The following is a 21,568-nucleotide window of genomic DNA, read 5'->3' on the forward strand; positions in this document are numbered from 1 at the left end:
TTGGTATAGATTTGTACTGGTGAAAAGAATCCGGATATTTGTTCCATCAGAATGTTATCTATTACTTACCTGCTGGTCACCTGATGAAACAGAAGCTCACATTATCCTGGAGCCATACCATGATACATTTTTTTAAAAGTTATTATTCCATATTTTGTAGTGCCTTGTTCAAAAGTGGGGCCCCAAGTGGCCGAGTGGTCTAAAGTGCTCTCTGTTACGGATCACTGCCATCTCACCTCTGTCTGCATGGGTTCGAGTCTCGGATTCGGCTAATGTGGGTATGTGAGAAAGCTTGCCAGTAGCTTCTCGTGGGTCGGTGGTTCTTTCCGGGGTTTTCCCGGGTTCTTCCTCCACCGTTAATACTAGCCGCCATGTATAGCCTATCGTGTGCTGAAAAATGGCATTAAACCCTACTACAACAACAACAATGTTCAAAAGTGTTTCCCATTTTGTCTCCTCCAAAACTGTAGTATATGATGTAAATTTGTTGCCCCATAAATGATTCTATCTGCTTCACCTTGTATTTTTTCTGTGATCTTTTTCATACTGGGTGTAGTAAATAGAGGTCTTATAAAAGTGAAATAAAGAAGTTCTAATAACTTTCTATCAAGTTTAAATTTCAAACTTTCATGCTTTTGTAGTTATTTTCTGTATAATTATATGTATATATTTTTTTTTTCTGTATAAGGATTAATTTAAAATCAGACCAAAGTGGTTATGAGATGTGACATTCCTAATAACTGTGCATTACAAGTTGTGGGTGTTGTTCCCTTTGAGATTTTCTGGATAACGATTCCATTTTGTTTGAAAAAATGGTTGGCACAATTATGGCTGATTTGGCCTTTGATCTTGTATATCATGAAATTTTGCTTGAAAAACTGTCAATGTAATAAAAACTTTTTAAACTAGATTACTTCTTCCTTTGCTGATAGAGTGCATAAAGTATTTCTGAATGGTCACATTTCTGAAAGTAAAAGTATTAACTTTGGAGTACTACAGTACACTATCCTTTTACCTCTGTTATGTATTCTATTTATTAATAACCTACCCCTGAAGATATAAAATTCAGTTTCTTCCACTGACCTCTACTATGACTACACCATACTATATGAATCATATAAAACCAAACCCAAACCTGAAAGTCATTTACAAGATGTTCTTAACAGATCTGAATTACGGTGATGGAAAATAGCATGAAAATAAATACAGAAACATTAACAAATGTCCAACCAATTACAAGACAACAAAAATGAGCAAGACTAGATAGCAACAAATTCCAAATTCTATCTGACAATATGAACCTTATTATGACCTCTCATGATTGCTGTATTTGAAGAAATGAGCCAAGGAAAACTTTACTCATCCAGCAAACCTTGTCTCATCTTATATCTTTATAGAAGGGGAGGATTTTAAACTCACTGTCTTCACTTAATGTATAATACTTTCATGGTTTTGACCCGTTTAATTGCATTGGGTGCCTGTATTTATTTAGTATGAGTGAAAGCATTCAAGCAGACAAGTGTACTCTGCTTGAGTAAAGTGATGAAAAGTTCCAATTTACTTGTTTCAAGGACAAGTGATTGGAAATATTTGTTCTTCACTTTGAGTCATTCTCCTTTTGTTAATCAATGTTTCAGATTAATAAAATGTTAAAGACAACCCAACAGTTTTAAATAATATAAATACCTCCTACTTTTCTCTGTGTATACCTTTTTCTCACTGATGAACCTTGAATACACAATATATTATATATGCTTATGTGCTAAATGATGCTTATCTTCAGAATGACTCAGTTCTTTAGTGTTGAGTCAAATTTATCACATTGTGCTGTATATACCATATATATATATATATATATATATATATATATATATATATATTGAACATAAAAGAAGGTCTCAAGGTAGATTAGTTTCTATAACTAACTGAGTTACTTCTCTGAATGAACAGAGATGCTGCCAGGATTTTATCTAAAGGGATGCAGCTTCCCCTTTGTCACAACATTGAGGGGAGAAGAAAAAAAGAAGGGGGGAGAAGGAAACATACCATATTTCATGTAAATTTTTGTACACAAACAAATAATTTTTAATTTCAGTGTATGAAAAATTATATGTAAAATAAATAATTATCATTTGGTGGTACTGACCATGTACGAAATATAAAGGGATCGTACCTGAGCAAGTTCTATGGAACACAAGCTACTCGACAACCTAATGGTACAAATGTACAAAGTAAACGTATATTTTTTGTCTCATTCTACTCTCAACTCAAGAATCTAATTACAATAAAAATAAAAGTATCCAAAAAGATTTTGTTCTTATTAGTGAAAGAGAGAGAGAGAGAGGATTATGTCACAGTGTGTAAGCTCATCTGCATTTAGAGCCTATGTAGCTGTTATGTTGTGTAATGTTGGCAAAATGATTAAGATGGTTTGAGCATGTATTAGTTATGGGTATTATTTATTGGTAAATTCTGCGCAACGATATGAGTCCACATTTTCAAGAAATTAAGTGCAACTTGTATTTTTACAGTAACAATAGTCTCATTATCAAAACTGCAATAAAAAATAAAGAACCTGAAATCACGTTTTAGTTAATGCCCATGAGGCACGCGCGTGTGTGTGTGTGTGTGTGTGTGTGAGAGAGAGAGAGAGAGAGATGAAACAAAATTTTGTCAGTGTACAGGACCGTATTTGTTCAGGGTGGTTTTTATTTGTAGCTTTCGCAAAGAGAAAAAAAGACTATTTTCAGTTACCTGATGATTGTGATAATCCTCATATATTATGACCCTACTAAATTATTCCATTATCAATAAACATCGCTAAATCAACAATTCATTCTTGCATTAATTAAGATGTACTTTGTCACAATAACCAAATGGATATGCAGTGTTACTTACATGGTCATTAAACATGCATAGAGCTTTGGTTATCCAGTTAAAACCAGATTGAGGACAAGAATGGACAGAAGAGGTCAAATCAGCGAGGCTGCCAGTAGGGAAATGAAAATCTGTCAATGTGGTACAGCAGCAGGGAAGTCGTACAGACCAGGTGGCTCAGATAATTTTAACCCTCCCACACAAACTTTATCCGTAGAAGCCTCAGAAAGCAGAAATAACGCCTCCTGCGCAAATTAATCCGCAAAATTTCAACCCAAAGTGCATTTTCAGGCATAAAAAAAACCAGCATTTTTTGGGGGGGGTATTGTAAAATTTGTTTGTTATTGCAAATTCGGACTGCGGATACTAATTTTATTTCACATTAAAACAATATCGTTGAAAATAAGATGAGTCGAAAAGTTAGCACAGTTGGAGAACCTCATTCTGCCAGATTAGCGCGAGAGCAATTAGCGGCATTAAAGAAGTTCATTCCGACAAAACAATTATTTAAGAGAAATGTTCGTGGTTACGAAGATATGCAGCATGGAATTTCAGAAACTTCGGCAAAATGGTTGAAGCCAGTGACCGGAACAATTGAGCAGGTTGTATATGGCGACGAAAAAGATCCAGATGCCAGAAAACGTGGAATATTTCCTATGTTGAAAGGTATTGAGGATCAATCACGAACATTACCCGAGCGATTAGCAATAGCAGCAGCGGCGCAACAACTTGCAATTGATGATGGAGGACAACCTGGAGGAAAAAAACCTGGAGGAAAACCTTTAATGATAAAAGGAAAGTTTAATATTGAGAATTTAAGAGAAAATTTTACCGAGGAGGGATGGGATATGATATCGCGACCTCTCTCGGCATTGTATACTATAGAACAAATTGGTGATTTTGCGGAAAATTATTTTAGCGATCGAAATGAATATTTGACTCCAATAGGAAAAAAAAGATATGGAACTCGTGATAATTGGTACAGCATGGTATATAAAGTTTATACGGGAAAAACACATGTGAGTGTAGTAACGGATCCGCGTTACAGAAGATTTTTAGAAGCGGCAAGAGATACACAAAGATTTAATAAGCAAGTAGCGGACGAAAGAAAACAAGAGGAGAAAGAAAGAAAACAACAGGAGAAGAAGGAAAAAACTAAAAAACGAGGGAGAAAAGAAACACTACAGGAAGATATTCAACCACAGGAGTCAATATTTCAACCAGAGGAATTAGAAGTTAGACCAACACCTAAAAAACGAGGAAGAAAAGCAGCACCACAGGAAGATATTCAACCACAGGAGCCAATATTTCAACCAGAGGAATTAGGAGCTAGACCAAAAGAGAGAACTCTACCACAGAAAAAAGAGAGAAAATCGAAAAAGAAAAAAGATCAGAGTGATGAACCGATAATTGTACCTAAATACATATACGATGAATCTGGTTGGTTTATTCCTGATCCTAGTTTACCTGCTGATAATTATTTGGATGAAGATAACATACATGCAATTCGTGAAGATGATGTTGCGAGAGTTGTAATTGCTTCAAAAGCTGATTTGAAAACTAAAAAAATTTATTTGAAAAAAGATATTAATGTTGATAAAATCAACGATCTTGTTTGGTATGCGATAGTTTATTTTGGTAGTTTAGGAAAACCAGTAAATTTTAAAGATGATGATTTTTCAAAATTTTTGTCGGATATTGTTAATTATCAAGTAAGGAAAGATGTAAAAATTTCAACACCCAAATTTAAGGGTTCACTACCCAAATTTGAGGATTCGCCACCCAAAAGTAAAAGTTCGTCACCTAAAAGTAAAAGTTCGTCACCTAAAGATGAAAGTTCTGATTCATCCTCCTTTGATATTCGCCACTCCATTGAACTTCCTGAAATACGTGAAAAGTTTTATCCTCACGTAGAACGCCCCTGGTATATGGACCCACCTCCGGAACCAACAGCTTCAAACTACAGGGGTCCCACTGAGAAATATTTATTATACGATCCTGAGGGTAAAAAACTAGAAAGACACCCGGCTGGGACTCCCCCATCTCCACCAGAAATATATTCACCACGGACGTCGTCAGGGACATCGCCGGGATCACCATCAGAGGAGAAGAAATCTTCAACACCGTCAGACGATTTATTTTACGTAACGCCATTGGAATCTCCAGAAACAAAAAAAACAGGAAGTGGATATTCAGTTTGTCCCGACAGTGTTGTCAATGATGTATCTCGCCTCGAAGTATTAATCGGAGGAAAGCGAGCCGGAAATAACTCCCGTGAGATAGTCAACGAAGCATCAGATATTTGTCAGCGATTATTCCGTGGTGGTATCATCGATTCTCACATTTATAAAGAGTTTGTCGATGAACTCATCGATTAAATCAATACAATTGAAATAATATGATTATTCACAAACATCAACGCAGACCTAATCAGGTCCGCATAGTAAACTCTCGATTGCCAGTATACAAATATATTCACGGTAATGGATTCGGCGATATCGTTGGAAGTCTTGTCACGCGAGTAATACCTAAAATTGGACCCGTGATTAAGCAATTTGGGTTGAAAGCGATAGGAAAGATCGGCGAGACTGCCATTTCTGGTATCGGTAATTTGGCCAGTAAAGGCTTCAACGCTATCAAAAATAAAATATTAAGTTTAGTACGTAAAAAGCAACCTGTTAAATTACCTAGCACCAGAGAAATGCCACCCGAAGTTAGTAAGGTCATAAATGATGCGGCAAATAAAAAAATAAATGATCTAGCACAGGAAGCTGCTATAACAAATCTAGTGCAGGAAGTTGCTAATATAAATCCAGCACAGAATGTTGCTAATACAAATTTAGCAAATACAAGTTTTGTTTCAGGTAGTGGTCTTCGTTTTAGACGATATTATTAATAATAAATGTTTGCACAAGTGTCAAATGAAGTATTTGATATGGACGAGCCAGTAGGTAGGGACACATCAGTGCGAGATTTTCAGTATTTCTCGTACGATGTAGTTGAGCCAGATTCAAGAAATCGGAAGGAAATTCAAGTCCACGATACAACAAGATATTTTCTTCCATCTGAGGCGTATATCGAATTTGTTGGTAAAATTGTAAAGGCAGCTGATGGTACCAACTACGATGCGGATTTTGGTGTTGGTTTTGTCAATAATGGTATCATGGCATTATTCAAGAATGCCACTTACATGATTGATGGAAGAGAGATTGAATCAATTACGAACAACGTTGATATAGCAACGACTATCATAGGTCTAGCGAGATACTCGGATGATTTTACCAGATCAGCCGGTCCTAGTATGATGTTTGCCAAGGATAATTCCAACTACCCTGAACATTTACCATTTGATATCGGTAGACCGGTAGACCCCAATGGCGCTCCCGCTGCTGTTCGTTCAGTGGTGATTGCCCCCAATGGCAATTACAATCTTGGATTTGCCATAAGAAAAAATATGTTGAAGGGAGCTGAACGAAAATTCTCCTGTGCAATTCCATTATCTCATATTTTTGGATTTTGCAGACATTTCAGAAAAGTTATTTACGGAGCGAAGCATACGATATCTTTCGTTCGAGATGCCAATGATGACAGAGCCATTTGGAGAGATCCTGGTGATCCTGGTAAAGTTGTCCTTGAAAAAATTACCTTGTGGATGCCAGCAATAGTTCCATCAATGATCATAGAAGAAAAATTACTGTCGTTTATGAATCAAGGAGGAAAATCCATCATGTCTTGGTTGACAACAATGACTGACTCCAACGAAAATGTTAATTTGGACGGAATATTTACTTGGCGAATTGCGTCACAGCAGGGCTCTTCCGCACCTAGACATATCTTTGTTGCCCTGCAAAGCATGATTAGAGACGATCAATTACATAGTAACATGATATTCGATAGATTAGAGGCAACAAACGTATCGTTGAGAATAAATGGCCAACAGGAGCCATCTGAGGAAATAGCCATCGATTTTGAAAATTATTCCACGGCGCGCGCGTATCATCGCTTGCTAAGTTTTATGGGTCGTGATCAAAATATTGATACCGGATTGCAAATATCACAGTTAGATTTTAATACTCTCTATCCCATCTATTACTTTTCCCTGGAACATCTCGATTTGGTAAAGCAGTCGGTTGTCGATATTCATTTCAAAGCCAGAATTAACACAGGAGGACCGGCAAGAGCAATCGCGGTTATTCTCAGCGATAGAACAATGATCCTAGAAGGTATTAGTGGAAGAATGAGAGTCATCGATGCACCCGTAGAGAACATGTAACAAAATTCTAAATTTAGATTAAGTGATTATTAATATGCCATACGATCACGTCAGCGTAACTCTGACCCCAGGTCAAATAAAAAAACTTCATGCAGCAACAACAGCGCGACGAGGTTTAAGTTTAACCTTAAAAAGTAATCAACTTCACGGTGGACCTAACAAACTATCGTTAACTAAAAATCAACACGGACATTTCACCAGAGCCAGATCAGCAAATACTGGTATTCGCCTGAATCTCTCGATAGGCGCAATCAGAGATATGATCAAAGTAGGTGGTATTTTTCCTTTATTCGCCGCTATTCCAGGATTAATAGCTGCAGCGGCCCCCATGATTGCAAAAACAATAGGATTAGGTGCACTTAGTGGGATGGGTACCGTATTAGGAAAAAAGATCGTCGGAGGAAGATATCGCAAAAAAAAGGGAGGGATATTTCCGCTTCTTCCCCTTCTCACAAAATTATTACTGCCGCAACAAGGATCCGGCCTTTACCTAAGACGACCCCCGTACGGATCCGGTCTAAGTCGAGCCTACCAACCTCAAATTTAGATTTAATCAGTGAAGCAAAAAAAAAGAAAATAAAATTTTTCAGAGGCGTATTTATGCGAGATCAACTACCAGATAAACCAAATCTCACCGAGACAGGAATAATAAATCTTGATAAAAATTCCGGCCCTGGAACTCACTGGGTTGCCTACGCGATTAATCCTCGCGAAATCATTTACTTCGACTCATATGGATTAGCACCGCCAAATGAATTTATCAAATACGTGTCAAAACTAAAACTTCCAGTTTGGTATTCAACGCTTCCAACACAAACATTAGCAGATCCACCAATATGCGGTTTAGAATCAATTAACGTCCTTGATGCAATTTCAAAATCATCCAATCCTTATCGCAAAATTTTATTTGAATATACCGTAGATAAATATCATGGTTGACATTTACGGTAGATCTCTCTTCAGAAAAGAAAAAAAAGATGCAGTCGACATCGATACATCAAAGTTTGCAACCAAGAGTGATATTAATAATCTTTTATCGCTGTCAGAAGTTGATCCTGGTGAAGTTGCTGTATTTCAAAATACAGAAGGGCGATTACAAACTAGTAACGTTAAAATAACTGACATAATCAAGCGAGACGAATACCGCGATCACATTAGTCAATTTACTCGCCAATCGGAGATGGTATTAAAATCTGTTGTTGATATCGCCGATATTATAGCAAAGTTACCCCTGAAGGCTGATAAAACATTACACGACGAACTTCAAGATAGAATGACAAAAAGACTTAACAAACTAAATAACGATCTTAAAAAACTTGACGATATTTTAGCTAAATTTAGCAAAAAATTTGACGAGAATATAAAAACATCCAGTGATACTTCCTCCGCCGCAAACGAACTAGCAAATAAGAAAGCCGATGACGATCTTAGCGAGAAAATAAAAAAAATCAACGAGGAAATTACTAATATTCTTGCCGAAATTAACGAAGTAAATATCTCGATGAGTCAGAAAATCGATAAAACATCAATCGACGATCTCAACAAAAAAATAAAAAAAATCAACGAGGAAATTACTAATATTCTTGCCGAAATTAACGAAGTAAATATCTCGATGGGTCAGAAACCATCGATCGACGATCTCAACAAAAAAATCAACGAGGAAATTATTAAACTCGGCAATGTTGTTGTTCCTGAATTTACCAGGGGAATTAACGCGATGCAAGGACAAATAAAATCCATCAACGATGAAATTAACGTGGTACGTGAATTAGCGCGTCAAAAAGTCGATACATCAACGTACGATGAAAAAATTCAAGATTTAAACACGAAACTTCTTGCTGCAACAACAAAAATTGATCAATCCGCCGATAAAACTGGTCACGCCACTGACGTAAAGCAATTAGGTAAAGAAATTGACGATATCAACACAAAAATATCGTCAATGAACCTTGAAAGATTATCGCGAATTTCGATACCAAAAAAAGTAGAAATAAAAAATGTTACCTGCAGTGTGCCATTTGTGGTAAATACACATAAAGATATATGGACACCTGGGGTTGACCCATTTTTCCTTCAAGCGCCAATTACGGGTATTTATCGAATATATATTATCTCCAGGATAAAATTTAATGCAAAAACCACTAATGCAATTTTCATTGAATATTATCCTGGTTTTATTATTGTACCCTTAAATGAAGGGCAAATAATTTATACCGAACTGGTACCACCAGATAGAACCATAACAACCCCAATTCATTTTTTTGTAGTTTTCGAATATTTATCAGAAACATCCCCAGAATTATTCAGAGAATTATATTATAATGAACGCATCGGATTACCGTTATAATCAGGCGAGATCATGGCAGGATTCGTTGCGAAAACAACTTGACAATTATCAGATAAAAATAAATAAATACCAGCGCAAATTAGTTATCATTGATGTTGCTGTTTACGCAGTATCTGCTGTGGTCGCTGGTGCAGGAATAATTCTATCCGCGGTAACAATGATAGCGCCAATTGCAGCAACAATAATAATCTCGTCAACAACAGCAATCGCGGGTGTTCTTAATATCATCGCGAAAAAGATATCCTCGTGCACAAGTGAAAAGTTATCTTCGTACAAAAGTAAACTAACTAAAGTTAGTGACGCGTACTCGAAGTTATCATTGTTACTTTCTGAAAGTCTCAACGACGGTATTATATCCGATCTAGAATTTTCTTCAATGATTAGTATTTACTCGGAGATTGAACAAATGAATATTAATAATGTCCGAGTTAGCCAAGATCGTGACAAACACGACACCGCCGACAACAACGTTAATATCGCTAAGTTCAACGAAACCCGAGTTTAGTATTAATTTTTCAACACCAATTAACGTTAACGAAATTGCATTAACACAATTGCGCGTCTACAACAGCTGGCCTAATGTTAGATCGAAATCATTCGGTAATTTGATGCCAAATAATTCACTTGTTTTTGCAAATAAAAATAAACCCGATGGAACACCCGATTGGATCGTTGTTGGTATACCAACGGGCAGTTATGAAATTGATCAGCTGAATAATGAGTTTACCACTAGAATATCAAATTTAACCGGCGATGCTACTCCGGGAATAAAGATATCTTCACATGATCCAACACTATCGTCAATGATAGAAGTGAAATCACCGTACGTGGTAGATATTTACCAATCATCGATCAGGAATATATTAGGTTGGCCCGAGGTCGCACCTCTGATAAAACCAAAGAAATCGGATGTTATTATTCCAGGTTGGTATGATGAAACCCTTCCAGAACTACCGGAACCAAAAAAGGAAGATTTTACAACCGACGAAGGATGGTATGGAGATATCAAACACAAGCCTCTGATCCACAGCGCCATCAATCTCATGAATAACCACAAATTTAACCTAGTAATGTTCGCTTTCACTTTTATTAACGAAAGAATTCTCTCATGGCTGCCTCTTCCTAAAATCCCCCCAGATGTGAAAATCTTCGACGCTACCCACATTAACAGGATAATAGCCCCCATAGACGGTATCTTGGTAAGAAGAACTCTAGACGAGTTTATTCAAGAACACGAATTACAATTAAATTTATTGCGAGGATCATTTCATGAATGCATCCTAAATAAATCTAGTTCATGTAGCGAAATTATAAAGCACGTGAAAATTTTAAATCAACTTGCGAATGATATTGAATATTATCATGATATGTTTATTCGGGCGATAGTCGACGATATATCAATTGCCGAATATGTTCTTCCTATCAGCAAATTCGAGTTGATCAAGAACTCGGGTGAGAAACAAAAATTCATGAGAGTATTTGAATTAACCGAGGAAACACTGCCAAATTTCAAATTCCCCAATTCTGATTTTGATGCGATGAGAAAATCCGTCACTGATACCATCGATGATTTATTTCCGAAATTACATGCTTCATGGACCAAAAAAATACATTCAGAATTGATTCTTAAACACAATAACGATCCTGACAAAGGTGGACGACATATATCGCCGGGTATCGTTAATATAACGGAAGTTATCGCGATTTATCTTCACGCGGATGTTGTCGAGGGTAGTTACAATGTTGATGCGTCAGAATCAAATCAAGCTCATCAGGGTTTTATATTGTATTCATTTTCACCTAGCGCATCTCCTGGTTATTTGATAATCAAGGAGCCAATGAATCCGTTTTACCTGCGATGTCATAATCGATTATTGACAAGAATAAATTTCAAACTAACGGATCAGAAAGGAAATTTACTTGATATACGAGGAGAAACTGTAAGTATCAATCTTTTGGTGAAATCGTGAGAATCTCTGATTCCCGATTTTTAAATCGCAAGTGAGATTTTCCAAATCTGTATCCGTGGGAAAAATGGGCGAAAAAAATAAATAAAACCCAGGAGAATTTTCAAAAAATTAATCTTTTTTTTTTGTTTTGCGGAGATATTCAATTATTCTTCGTCACTCTCCGAATCAAATATTATTGGTACATAGGAGAATTTGATCCACGAATCAGCATCATAAGAAAATGTTGCGTTATATTTTCCTTCTGCCACAAATTGTACTGATCGTGGTTCAATAAAGAAATGTTTTGCTGCTGCAGACATCGATGTAAACGCGATTTCCTCACCTGTTGCTTGATTCACTGATTTAACAGTCCTCGAATAATTAGGAAATCCACGGTTATTACCAAATCTTGAATTTTCACTCTGGGTTACCGCGCGCAGATTGGAAAGTTTATTGTTAAGTTTATTACCGTCAATGTGGTCGATAACAAGTCTTCTCTCTATTGGTCCTTTGTAGCATTCGAATATAAATCTATGATTCGAATAACATTCTGTTCTTTCATTTCTTTTATGGACTGTAAATTTGAGATATCCCGAATTACAAATACTACCAACACGTTTCTTTGTTTTGATGTTTCTGACATTACCATCCTCAGATGCTTCGTAACCTTCGATGATGGGATGCGATTTATATTCACTCATGGGAATCGTTGATTTCATTTCCATATATGATATTCTCTTTGTTTAAATCGAAATTTGCTTTGAAACGATTAATATAATCTTCTTCGCATTTTATTACCGAGGAGGATCTTTTTTCATAATATCTCCGTAACTCACGATATTTTTTCCCTCCACAAGAGAAACATAATCTTGTTTTTCCTCGAATACCAACTTGGCAAACTAAACATCGTTGTGGTCCTTTGTTGCCTCGTCGAATTTCGTATATATGAGCACCACAGTATTCGCCTCTACAGGATTTATCGCATGATTTTGTTGATCCAACTGTTATCCACGCGCATTGCTTCATTATATTTAGATATTTGTCTAAAATATAATAATGGATTTATTTGATCTTGATGAGGCAGAATATATCATTCCTGAAGTTGATAGTGCGAAGAAGGAATTTTTTGATGATGGAGCGATTCATGTTTGGTCGACATGGAAAACTAATTTCGTTGATGCTACGATGAATCTGGAGCGAGCGAAGAAGATAATCGAACATATAAAAAATTCACACAAAGAAGAGAGATTTATTTTCGGAATAAAATTTATTGCACAAATGCCCGATGACATTTGGATTATTCGTGATAAACGAGATCCGGTACGCGGTGGTAAGAAAAATGTTGTTCTTGATAAAAATTCGAAACCGGGATTGCTGCTGGGGATTGATAGTCCTTATTATGCTAGGGCGTATCCTTCTAGTGCTGTTGTCTATGGAATTTATCGGCTGAATAATAATCCTGATGTGAAAAACCTACCTGCGATGAGGGAATCTCCGATGATAAACTGCGTAGCTGAGCGAGTTATCGAACATATGAGGAATGCCCGTCGCGGATCTGGTCTGACTCAATTGAGATTGGATAAAATTAATTCATGGGCAAAGACAGTTACTGATGGCGCATCAATCGATGATGTTGCTGCGTTAAGTAAGAAACTTAAATTTCCTATTACGGTTAAAACACTATCGGGTGAAATATTATATTCATCGCCGTATAATTCTCGAGGAACACCAATCGAAATTGTTGATCATAATTCACATGCGTGGAGTCAGTCGGTAATGATATTTCCGCGAGATCGTGTTGTTAAGTTTTATCCCGTGGAATCCAAAGATAGTTCCGATGCAATGTTTAGATATATCAAACTATTAGCCAAGTCCGATCCAATATCGATTTGGTTATTTTCTAGCGAAGAAAGATACGATCAATTTATCTTACCACGCGGAGATATTTACCGAGATGAAATATTACACGAAGCGATGAGAAATATCGCGGAGAAGTATTCGTCTAATCCAGATCGATTACTGACAAATTGCTTTACTGTTCCGTCTGTTGCCGCTCACGCTGCTAGAGAAAGAAATTCGTGGAAACCTACAAGAAATGAATTTCTTAATGATATTCAACTTAGCTGTATCGAATACGGCCATGGAGGATTATGGAATACCAAATACTATTTCGAAGATATGATTTCCGTTGATATGAGCGCATGCTATCCTGGAAGTTTCCTTGGGTATGGCGATTGTGCAAATTACTTTGTTAAATTCGGCCATCCTACCAACGAGATGACAAGAGTGGCAATCAACGGACCATTACCCGATTTTGTTATGACCGGATTCGCTCATGTTACTTCATTCGAACTTGCTGAAAATTTACATAAGATTTGCTATATTTGGTTTGGTCGGCATTTATCTCAACGCAGATGGGTCCCCATAGTGCTGTTGAGGTATATGCTGGATTCATCGATGTTACTATCGCTGACGGTAAGTGAAGCAATTATATCGTATAGAAAGCAGACCGAGGTGTGGTTACCCACGGATTGTGAGAACGCGAAAGATATTGGAAGAAAAATAATTGGTAAATTTACTCAAGGAGGATCAGTTGATCATAAACATCGCCACGCTAGGTTATTTATCAATGATGCGGAGATGGATTTTATTATTGCTGATACGGTATCGCGTGGAATATTTTGCAACAGAGAAAATATTATTATTGATGGAGAAAAATTGGGTACAGTGATCACTTATCTCGATGGAGAATCCGCGCAGTATACTCATTTAAGATCATCAATGCTCGCTTATGTAAGTATCAATCTGCTATCAATGATAAATAAATTTTCTGATATCGCGGTAAGGGTTGCAACGGATTCATTTTATATCAATAAGAAATTTCAATGTAGATTGGAAAATTTAATCACCGATGGTTCCTGGGGAACTTGGAGAATAAAAAACGAGGATATTCTAGATTATTGTGAGGACGCGGATGTAGAAGATTGCGATAAGTTTCATAAAGATAAATGTGATGAAGTATCAACAGCATCATCTGCGTTTGATCCAATTTCACGAAACAAATTCGTTTACCTAAATGGTCCTGGCGGTAGTGGTAAAACAACACGAGCAATAAACTTATTTTCAAACTCTGATATGATCGTGTTGACTCCAACTCATAGATTAGCGCGAGAAATAAAACAACGTGGCGTTAGTTCTTGTACGTATCATAGTTATTTCAAGTACAGCGGTGGATTGTGGGATTCAGCTCGAATGGGAAACAAATATATCAACAAGATTATAATATTTGATGAAATTTGCACGGTAAATTTAGTTGTGTTAAAATCATTTCTAAGTTGGTTAGAAGAAAAAAATACTGCAGTAATAATGTGCGGCGATCATGGTCAACCTGATCCTATTGATGGTGAATCTCCTCACAGGTGGCTTAGAAATTTTGTAGATTATTATGAAGAAATTGACGCTGATTATAGATCTAATGATATTTTACTGACCGAGTTTAAAAAAATGATTCGATTGCAACCTAATAAATTTCAATGTGATGTGATGAGAAAAATAATTGACGAAACTTCGATGGATAATTTTCTAACTTTGTGGCGTCCGGATCATTTGATCGTTGCTAGTAGGAAAATTATTCGCGATGCTATTCAGGAAATACTATTTAAGCTTCACTGTGAGAAATTTCCAACGCTGCAGGTGCCGTTGTGTTATAGGCCAACTGATACTAGGAAACAAAATATCAATGTTATTTTGCCATGTGGAGAAGAAAAAATAATGGTTTTGAACGATATTATTTTCGTTGATATTAATCTTGTCAATGATGCGATAAACGCAGAAAGATCGCCGTGGAAACTCGGATACGCAACAACGATTCACTCGTCACAAGGATTAACAGTAGATAGCCAAGTTTGGATTGTCGATGATAGAATTTCCTGGTCAAATTTAGTTTATCTGGCAGTTTCTCGAGTAAGAAAATTATCTCAGTTGGGTAGGATTAAATTTCACATTAACGACGACGGCGGTAATTGAGTATCTCTTGGAATTACTTGTAGTTCTTCTTTGGTAAATCCTCGTTGCGGTGCTAGTGAATCTAGAAAATAAATCGCTGGCCTTCCTGATGATCTTGTTACAGCTGATATTTTATGTGTCGTAACACTCCAGTTTGGATCAGTTGCTCTTTTTCTGCCACCCTCGGATTCTCCTTCCTTGTATAAATACCTTACAATAACGCTACCTAGCACAGGTGGAATTGTGGAACTTCGCTTTAGTGGTATATTTGGTTTTGTAATTGCAGTTGCGGGTTTCATTGATATTGTTCGTGTTACTTCGTTATTTAGCGCATTAATCACGTGAGGTAATCTTGTTACCCAATCGTGAGATCGTTTATCTTGGATAAATTCTCTCGCGTACTGATATCCGAATAATCGTTCTGCAAGAGTTTTATTGAATCTCTCAACGATAGCTTGATTGTGATGAACACCTACAATACCGCGACGGATTTTAACGTTATTCTTTTTCATCAGTGAAGTAACCGCGCCAAGAAATTCTCGACCTGGATCAACCTGGAGAAGCTTCGGCCATGTTAATGGAGATCGTGAATAAATTTCGCTAAACGCCTTAGCAATATCTGTTGCTGTTTTATTCGATAACGGTTCCGCTTCCTTGTACCTACTTGCAATATCAACAACCGTCAGAACATATTTGTATGTAACTCCGTCAACGGTATCGTAAGGAAGAAACATAAGATCAGCCTGATGGACTTCATTAGGGACACTGACAGAGAAACTCGCATATGATATTTTCTTAGGCGGAGGAAGATAAATTTGCCAGACTGCTTGCCTCGATAGCCACGATTCAGCGACAGATTGCTTTACTTTTGCTGCCTTAGCAAGTTTGTCTATTGCTGATTTTCCTCGCCAAAATCCTCGCGGAGAATAATATATTTGCTCCATTATAAATTACCAGCACCTAGTACTAATTTACCTTTCATTGCTCCTTTTATCAACCAAGTTGCCAATTTCTCTTTGAAATTTTTATCAGGAATAGCATCTATTGCGTGAATTAATTTAATATCAGCGAGATGTCTTTGTTGTAAATCTCCGCTGCGATATGCAAGATCGTGATAGTAGCATGCGTTATCAATGGCATTTACTGGATCCTCGCCAGGATTTGGTTGATTATTATCGTTAAGTCTTATATCTAGCCTTGTACCAGGTCCGCAGTAATTATATCCTGGTAAATGTTTCTCTCCGGGATATTTCGCCCAGGGAGCTCCAGGCAGATTTGTTAAGGAGGTTGCGATGTCTCCTCCGGTTCTACTTTTTTTTTTACAAATCTAAACTTAATTGTCTTACAAACCGCACATTCTCCCTTGATTGCATTCCTGTTGTTGCGCGTGACAACTTCGATTGGATTTAGCGTGGCAGTTCGAGTGCGACACTTAACACAATATGAATCCATAATATTCTAATAACATGAATGTAATTGATTTTTCAGCCACAAAAAAACGCGAGCAAGTAAAGCACACCGAGGCATTACCAAATTCGATTAGAATGATAATCATTGGACCATCTGGTTCTGGAAAAACGCAATTGTTGCTAAATTTGATTATGCGATGGTTAAAATGGGATAAATTGTATTTGGTTGCACCGTCCGTTGATGATCAGCGATGTTATAAAGTACTAAAGGAATTTAGCGATAAAACTGAGGATGGCACAATAGAATTTATCACGGATATTAATGAAACTCCATCAGTGGAAAGTTTAGACGGTGATGCTAATAATCTTGTTGTTTTCGATGATGTGATGCTGGATAAGCAAACTAACCCAGCTAGGATATTCTCGCGTGGCCGACACAAGAACACCGATGTGATTTACGTGACGCAGCGATATACGCAAATTCCAAAGGTGATTAGAGATAATTGTAATATTTTATCGGTTTTCAATGGCGTTGATACTCACACGCTGAGGAATATTCATCAAACTTGGTGTAATGGCGACATGGACATAAATAAGTTTAAAAATTTCTTTAGTCACGCTCAGGCAACACCACACGGTTTTGTCACGATTAATCTTCATGATCCACGTAGTAGATATCGAGTTGGTCTTGATCAAATTTACTCATAAAATTGCAACCATAATTCAATTATGGCAAACAAATTTTACAATACCCCCCCCTAAATTTTGTTGTTTTTTTTTATGCCTGAAAATGCACTTTGGGTTGAAATTTTGCGGATTAATTTGCGCAGGAGGCGTTATTTCTGCTTTCTGAGGCTTCTACGGATAAAGTTTGTGTGGGAGGGTTAAAATTATCTGAGCCACCTGGTCTGTACGACTTCCCTGCTGCTGTGGTACTGAAGCTGTTGTCCATACAGCAGTTGTTATAAGGACAAGTGATCATACGCATTACTTGTTATTCGAACTCACCAATAAAGATAACAGTGGGGTATATCGTAGAATAGATTTGCAATAAAATGTTAATTGTATCCAAGTCAAAACAGAACAAGCACTTAAAAGACAGTATATATATATATATATACGAATCGATTTAACAGAGTCCATAACTTTCAAATTTACGATGGAAAATGACAAGGTTTTTATATTTTATGTTTATATGACTATAATGAAACAATAACTTAACTTAGCATGTACTGAGATGTAATTTTTGTCGGATAAGAAAACATCAAAGGGCTTCCAAACTTGTTTTAAAATGCATATGGTGTTTTGCTACATTGATGGACTTAATAAGGAGAACTAATTAACGATACTACTTTAAGGTATGGTCTGTGAAGTCCTTTGTCCATTTGTTAATAAACACCAGTAGATACTGTAATGACAATAAGAGAGCTTATGTACATGGGCGCCCGCAGGATTTTTTGCCGAGGGGGCGGTCAGGATTTTTTTTGGGGAGGAATCAGTCAGTCACAGCCGGGAGAGTTAGTATAGTAAGCAGTCTAAAACTAAAGCTGATATTTACTAAGCATTTTGAACTGAATCTTGTGACATATTTTCAGCTTCATCTGCATGATTAAACTTGTCGGAATTTATATATATATATATATATATATATATATATATATATATATATATATATATATGTATATGTATGTATGTATATATTTGCAGTATGATTTCGGGGTGGGGTCATGTGTCCCCCCTTGACCTATGCTGCAGGCGCCCATGCTTATGCATTAATCATTGTATTTTCTCACCAACAATGAATTATTAATTTTGTATAAACAAAATGGCAATACGGTATTTTCAATTTTTTTTGCAAACATAAATCTTCTTAGTAGAAATTTTATGTCCGATAATTTAATGGATTTTTTCAAAAAATACAAAGTGATATGTACAAAAAATTATGATACATTAAATAATTATTATCTTGATAACTGTACTGTGTACGAAAAATTAAAGGGTACGAAAAAATACATGAAATAGGGTAGTTTACTATTTTTACCTAACACTTCAAAATCCATCTCTATTTCTTCCAGCATCACTCTGTTAGAGCCATATGGAAATCAAAATCTTTTAATGATCTTGCCTCTAGTTGAATAAGCAATAATTGTTATTGTTCTTGAACTTAATCTGTGTCTTATCTGTGTATAAATATTGTTCTGTGCTGAACTCCCCCTGTCTAAAGTGGCATATACATAGCTAGCTTAGCCAGCAACAAGCTGGGTAACTGTTTTTTTAATGGTGATATACAATTTACCACAGCTCATAGGTATTGTCTTTTGGTTACTTCTGCTTCAAAAAAAATATTTTTCACTAACATAAGCTCTGCAGAAGTTTTGTTTTCTTAAATCAGTACTTTGCTAACAACTGTTATGCCAGATTTCTTATCTGCTCCATAATGTTATAACAGGCTTTCAAGTTCACTAATGCCACAGGATCCTTTTCAAGACAGAGATATTTTGATCAAATAAATATTTGTATCATGTAACTTCATTTTAGAATCTTATTTATTAAATTTATGTTAAACCTCATAGGGCTATTTAGCTTTGTAGCACATGATCCTGCAAGGCTAAATTGTTGGAGAAAATAAGTACAAATAACACTCTACTTTTAAATTATCAGTATTTTGATCAGGCTTGGTAATCTGACATATCTGCATTTAATTTCAAAATACCACTGACAGAGGGGTTGACCTGCATGCTGTGTTTTTTTGTCCCTCCAGCATGTGCATCGGACTTGTATTCAACATCATTTTCTGTTTCAAATTCACCCAATGGTATCTTCATTAACACTTTCACAGCTACAATAATCTGATATAGTTTACAGCTTTAAAAATCAGTCATCATCACTAGCATCAGCCATTATTTGCCAATGAAATCATCATCTGATGATGAACCCAGTTGAGATTCAGCCATTTTGGTGTTCTAGATAGCCCGTATCTTAAACACATATTTGTAAAACTTCTTTGATGCAATGTTCCAAGAATGACAGAATGCCTGTTTCAGGGCCCAATATGCCACTGAAATTTAGTTTAACAACCATTTTTATCAAGCCTAAGAACCCCGATGCATAAACAGTTGCCTACCTGAAAAGAGACAGATGTTGTGACAAGTGCAACAAAACCTCTACTGGCAACATGACTTGTGTCATCACAAGCACTTTATGGTTTACAGCTGAATAAAAACTTTATCCTGTGCAGAGTACATTTTTATATGTGCAGCTTTAAACTAATTTGCCGGAGCTAGTGCACATCATTGCTCTCCATGCATGCAATTTTATACACATCTTGTGTGACTCCTGCATTCATGCCTCCTGGCATCATCTCTGGATAAAGTGGTTATTATTATTATGGACAATTATTATCATGGTCAATTATCATTATTATTATTAAAGATTGTATTTTATTCTATAAAAATTTGTAATGAATTTGATGGAATTTATATGGATTAATGGATTATTTATGACATGAGGACCAATACTGGAAATTCCAAAACTAAATAATAGCTTCATCATTCTTCATGATTTGTTAACTTATGCATCTGGCATGAAATTTATACTATTATGTAGATATTTTATTTGTTGAAATGTAAGTATAATAACTATATGGTGCAAAATAAACTAATGGTGTTTGCAGTATAAATTTGCTGTGGGATAAACATGCATCCTAATATAACATTTCACTTGTGGCACCCAGTACATATAGAACATTAAAATGCACCGCTTTATTGCAGCATGTCACTGACTATGTTGATAAAGTCTGATGACCTAATTTGATTGTAGGGAGTATTGGGATAATTCATGGTGTTAACTTCAAACAATATATCCCTCCAAACAAAATATATTTAAAATATAAAACAACAGACAGTAAGTTTGTAGAAATGTATTTTGAAACATTCTACTGAATCTGTCTTGATTATATTTCTAATGAGTAAATTCATGGAAAAGCAGTACAAAAAGTATACACACCACTGAGATCCTCAAAACAAATAAAACATTCTCCTGCTGCCTTATTCATTTCCACCTTTTCCACGGAACCTCCCCCACTACGTCTAGCATTTTCAAAATACAAGTTCACTGTGTCTTCAGAAGTCTTGGGAGCAAGATTAGTTGCAAGGACACATCTTGATATTGGTACCTGTGAAACAACAAGCATAGCTCCTTCCAGTTTCTTCTTTTGGCATGCATCTTGGAGTTTCTGTACATCTACAATAAAGAAAAACAGGAGACCCATTTTGGAGTAAAATGTTTCTTTGAAAATACTTACCCTATCACACATTCTACCATAAGAGAGTACAACCACTGCCTTGCAAATCCAGCTTGTCCACATGAGTCAGAAAAGTGTTATCTCCCCTTGGAATCTTGGCTATAGAGATTGGTGTAAGGTTGCAGCATTTACAAATATCAACAACTCAGTTTGTTTACTGCCTGTAAACATTTATAAAATTGCTAAGCATGTAAACAAACATGATCTTGACTGTCACTGATACAGGAGCTACTAATTCTAATTAAATTCTATATTTCCACATTTTTGCTTGAGAGGATATAAACAAATTATGTTATTGTTTTCTTAAAGTATGTGTCACATCAGGTGTGGTATAACGAAGAAAACAAATAGAAGTTGACAGGAACTGGTGATAGCATACATACACAACATTGCACATCAGGTTGA

The 21,568-nt window shown here is 36.2% G+C and overlaps 1 protein-coding gene across 1 annotated transcript in view; it reads right to left on the reverse strand.

Moving 5' to 3' along the window:
- LOC149771452 (protein mono-ADP-ribosyltransferase PARP14-like) overlaps window positions 1–21,568 on the reverse strand; it is a gene marked incomplete at its 3' end in the record, with an annotated part of 155,359 nt that overhangs the window by 113,193 nt on the left and 20,598 nt on the right. Inside the window, exon 7 of the mRNA XM_089948430.1 lies at window positions 20,866–21,102. Coding sequence (XP_089804556.1) covers window positions 20,866–21,102 — 237 coding nt within the window. The remainder of the gene's footprint in view (window positions 1–20,865; window positions 21,103–21,568) is intronic.

This window comes from Sinohyriopsis cumingii, unplaced genomic scaffold, assembly GCF_028554795.1.
Source record: "Sinohyriopsis cumingii isolate HCF-2022 unplaced genomic scaffold, ASM2855479v2 utg001838l, whole genome shotgun sequence".
Classification (NCBI taxonomy): Eukaryota; Metazoa; Mollusca; class Bivalvia; order Unionida; family Unionidae; genus Sinohyriopsis; species Sinohyriopsis cumingii.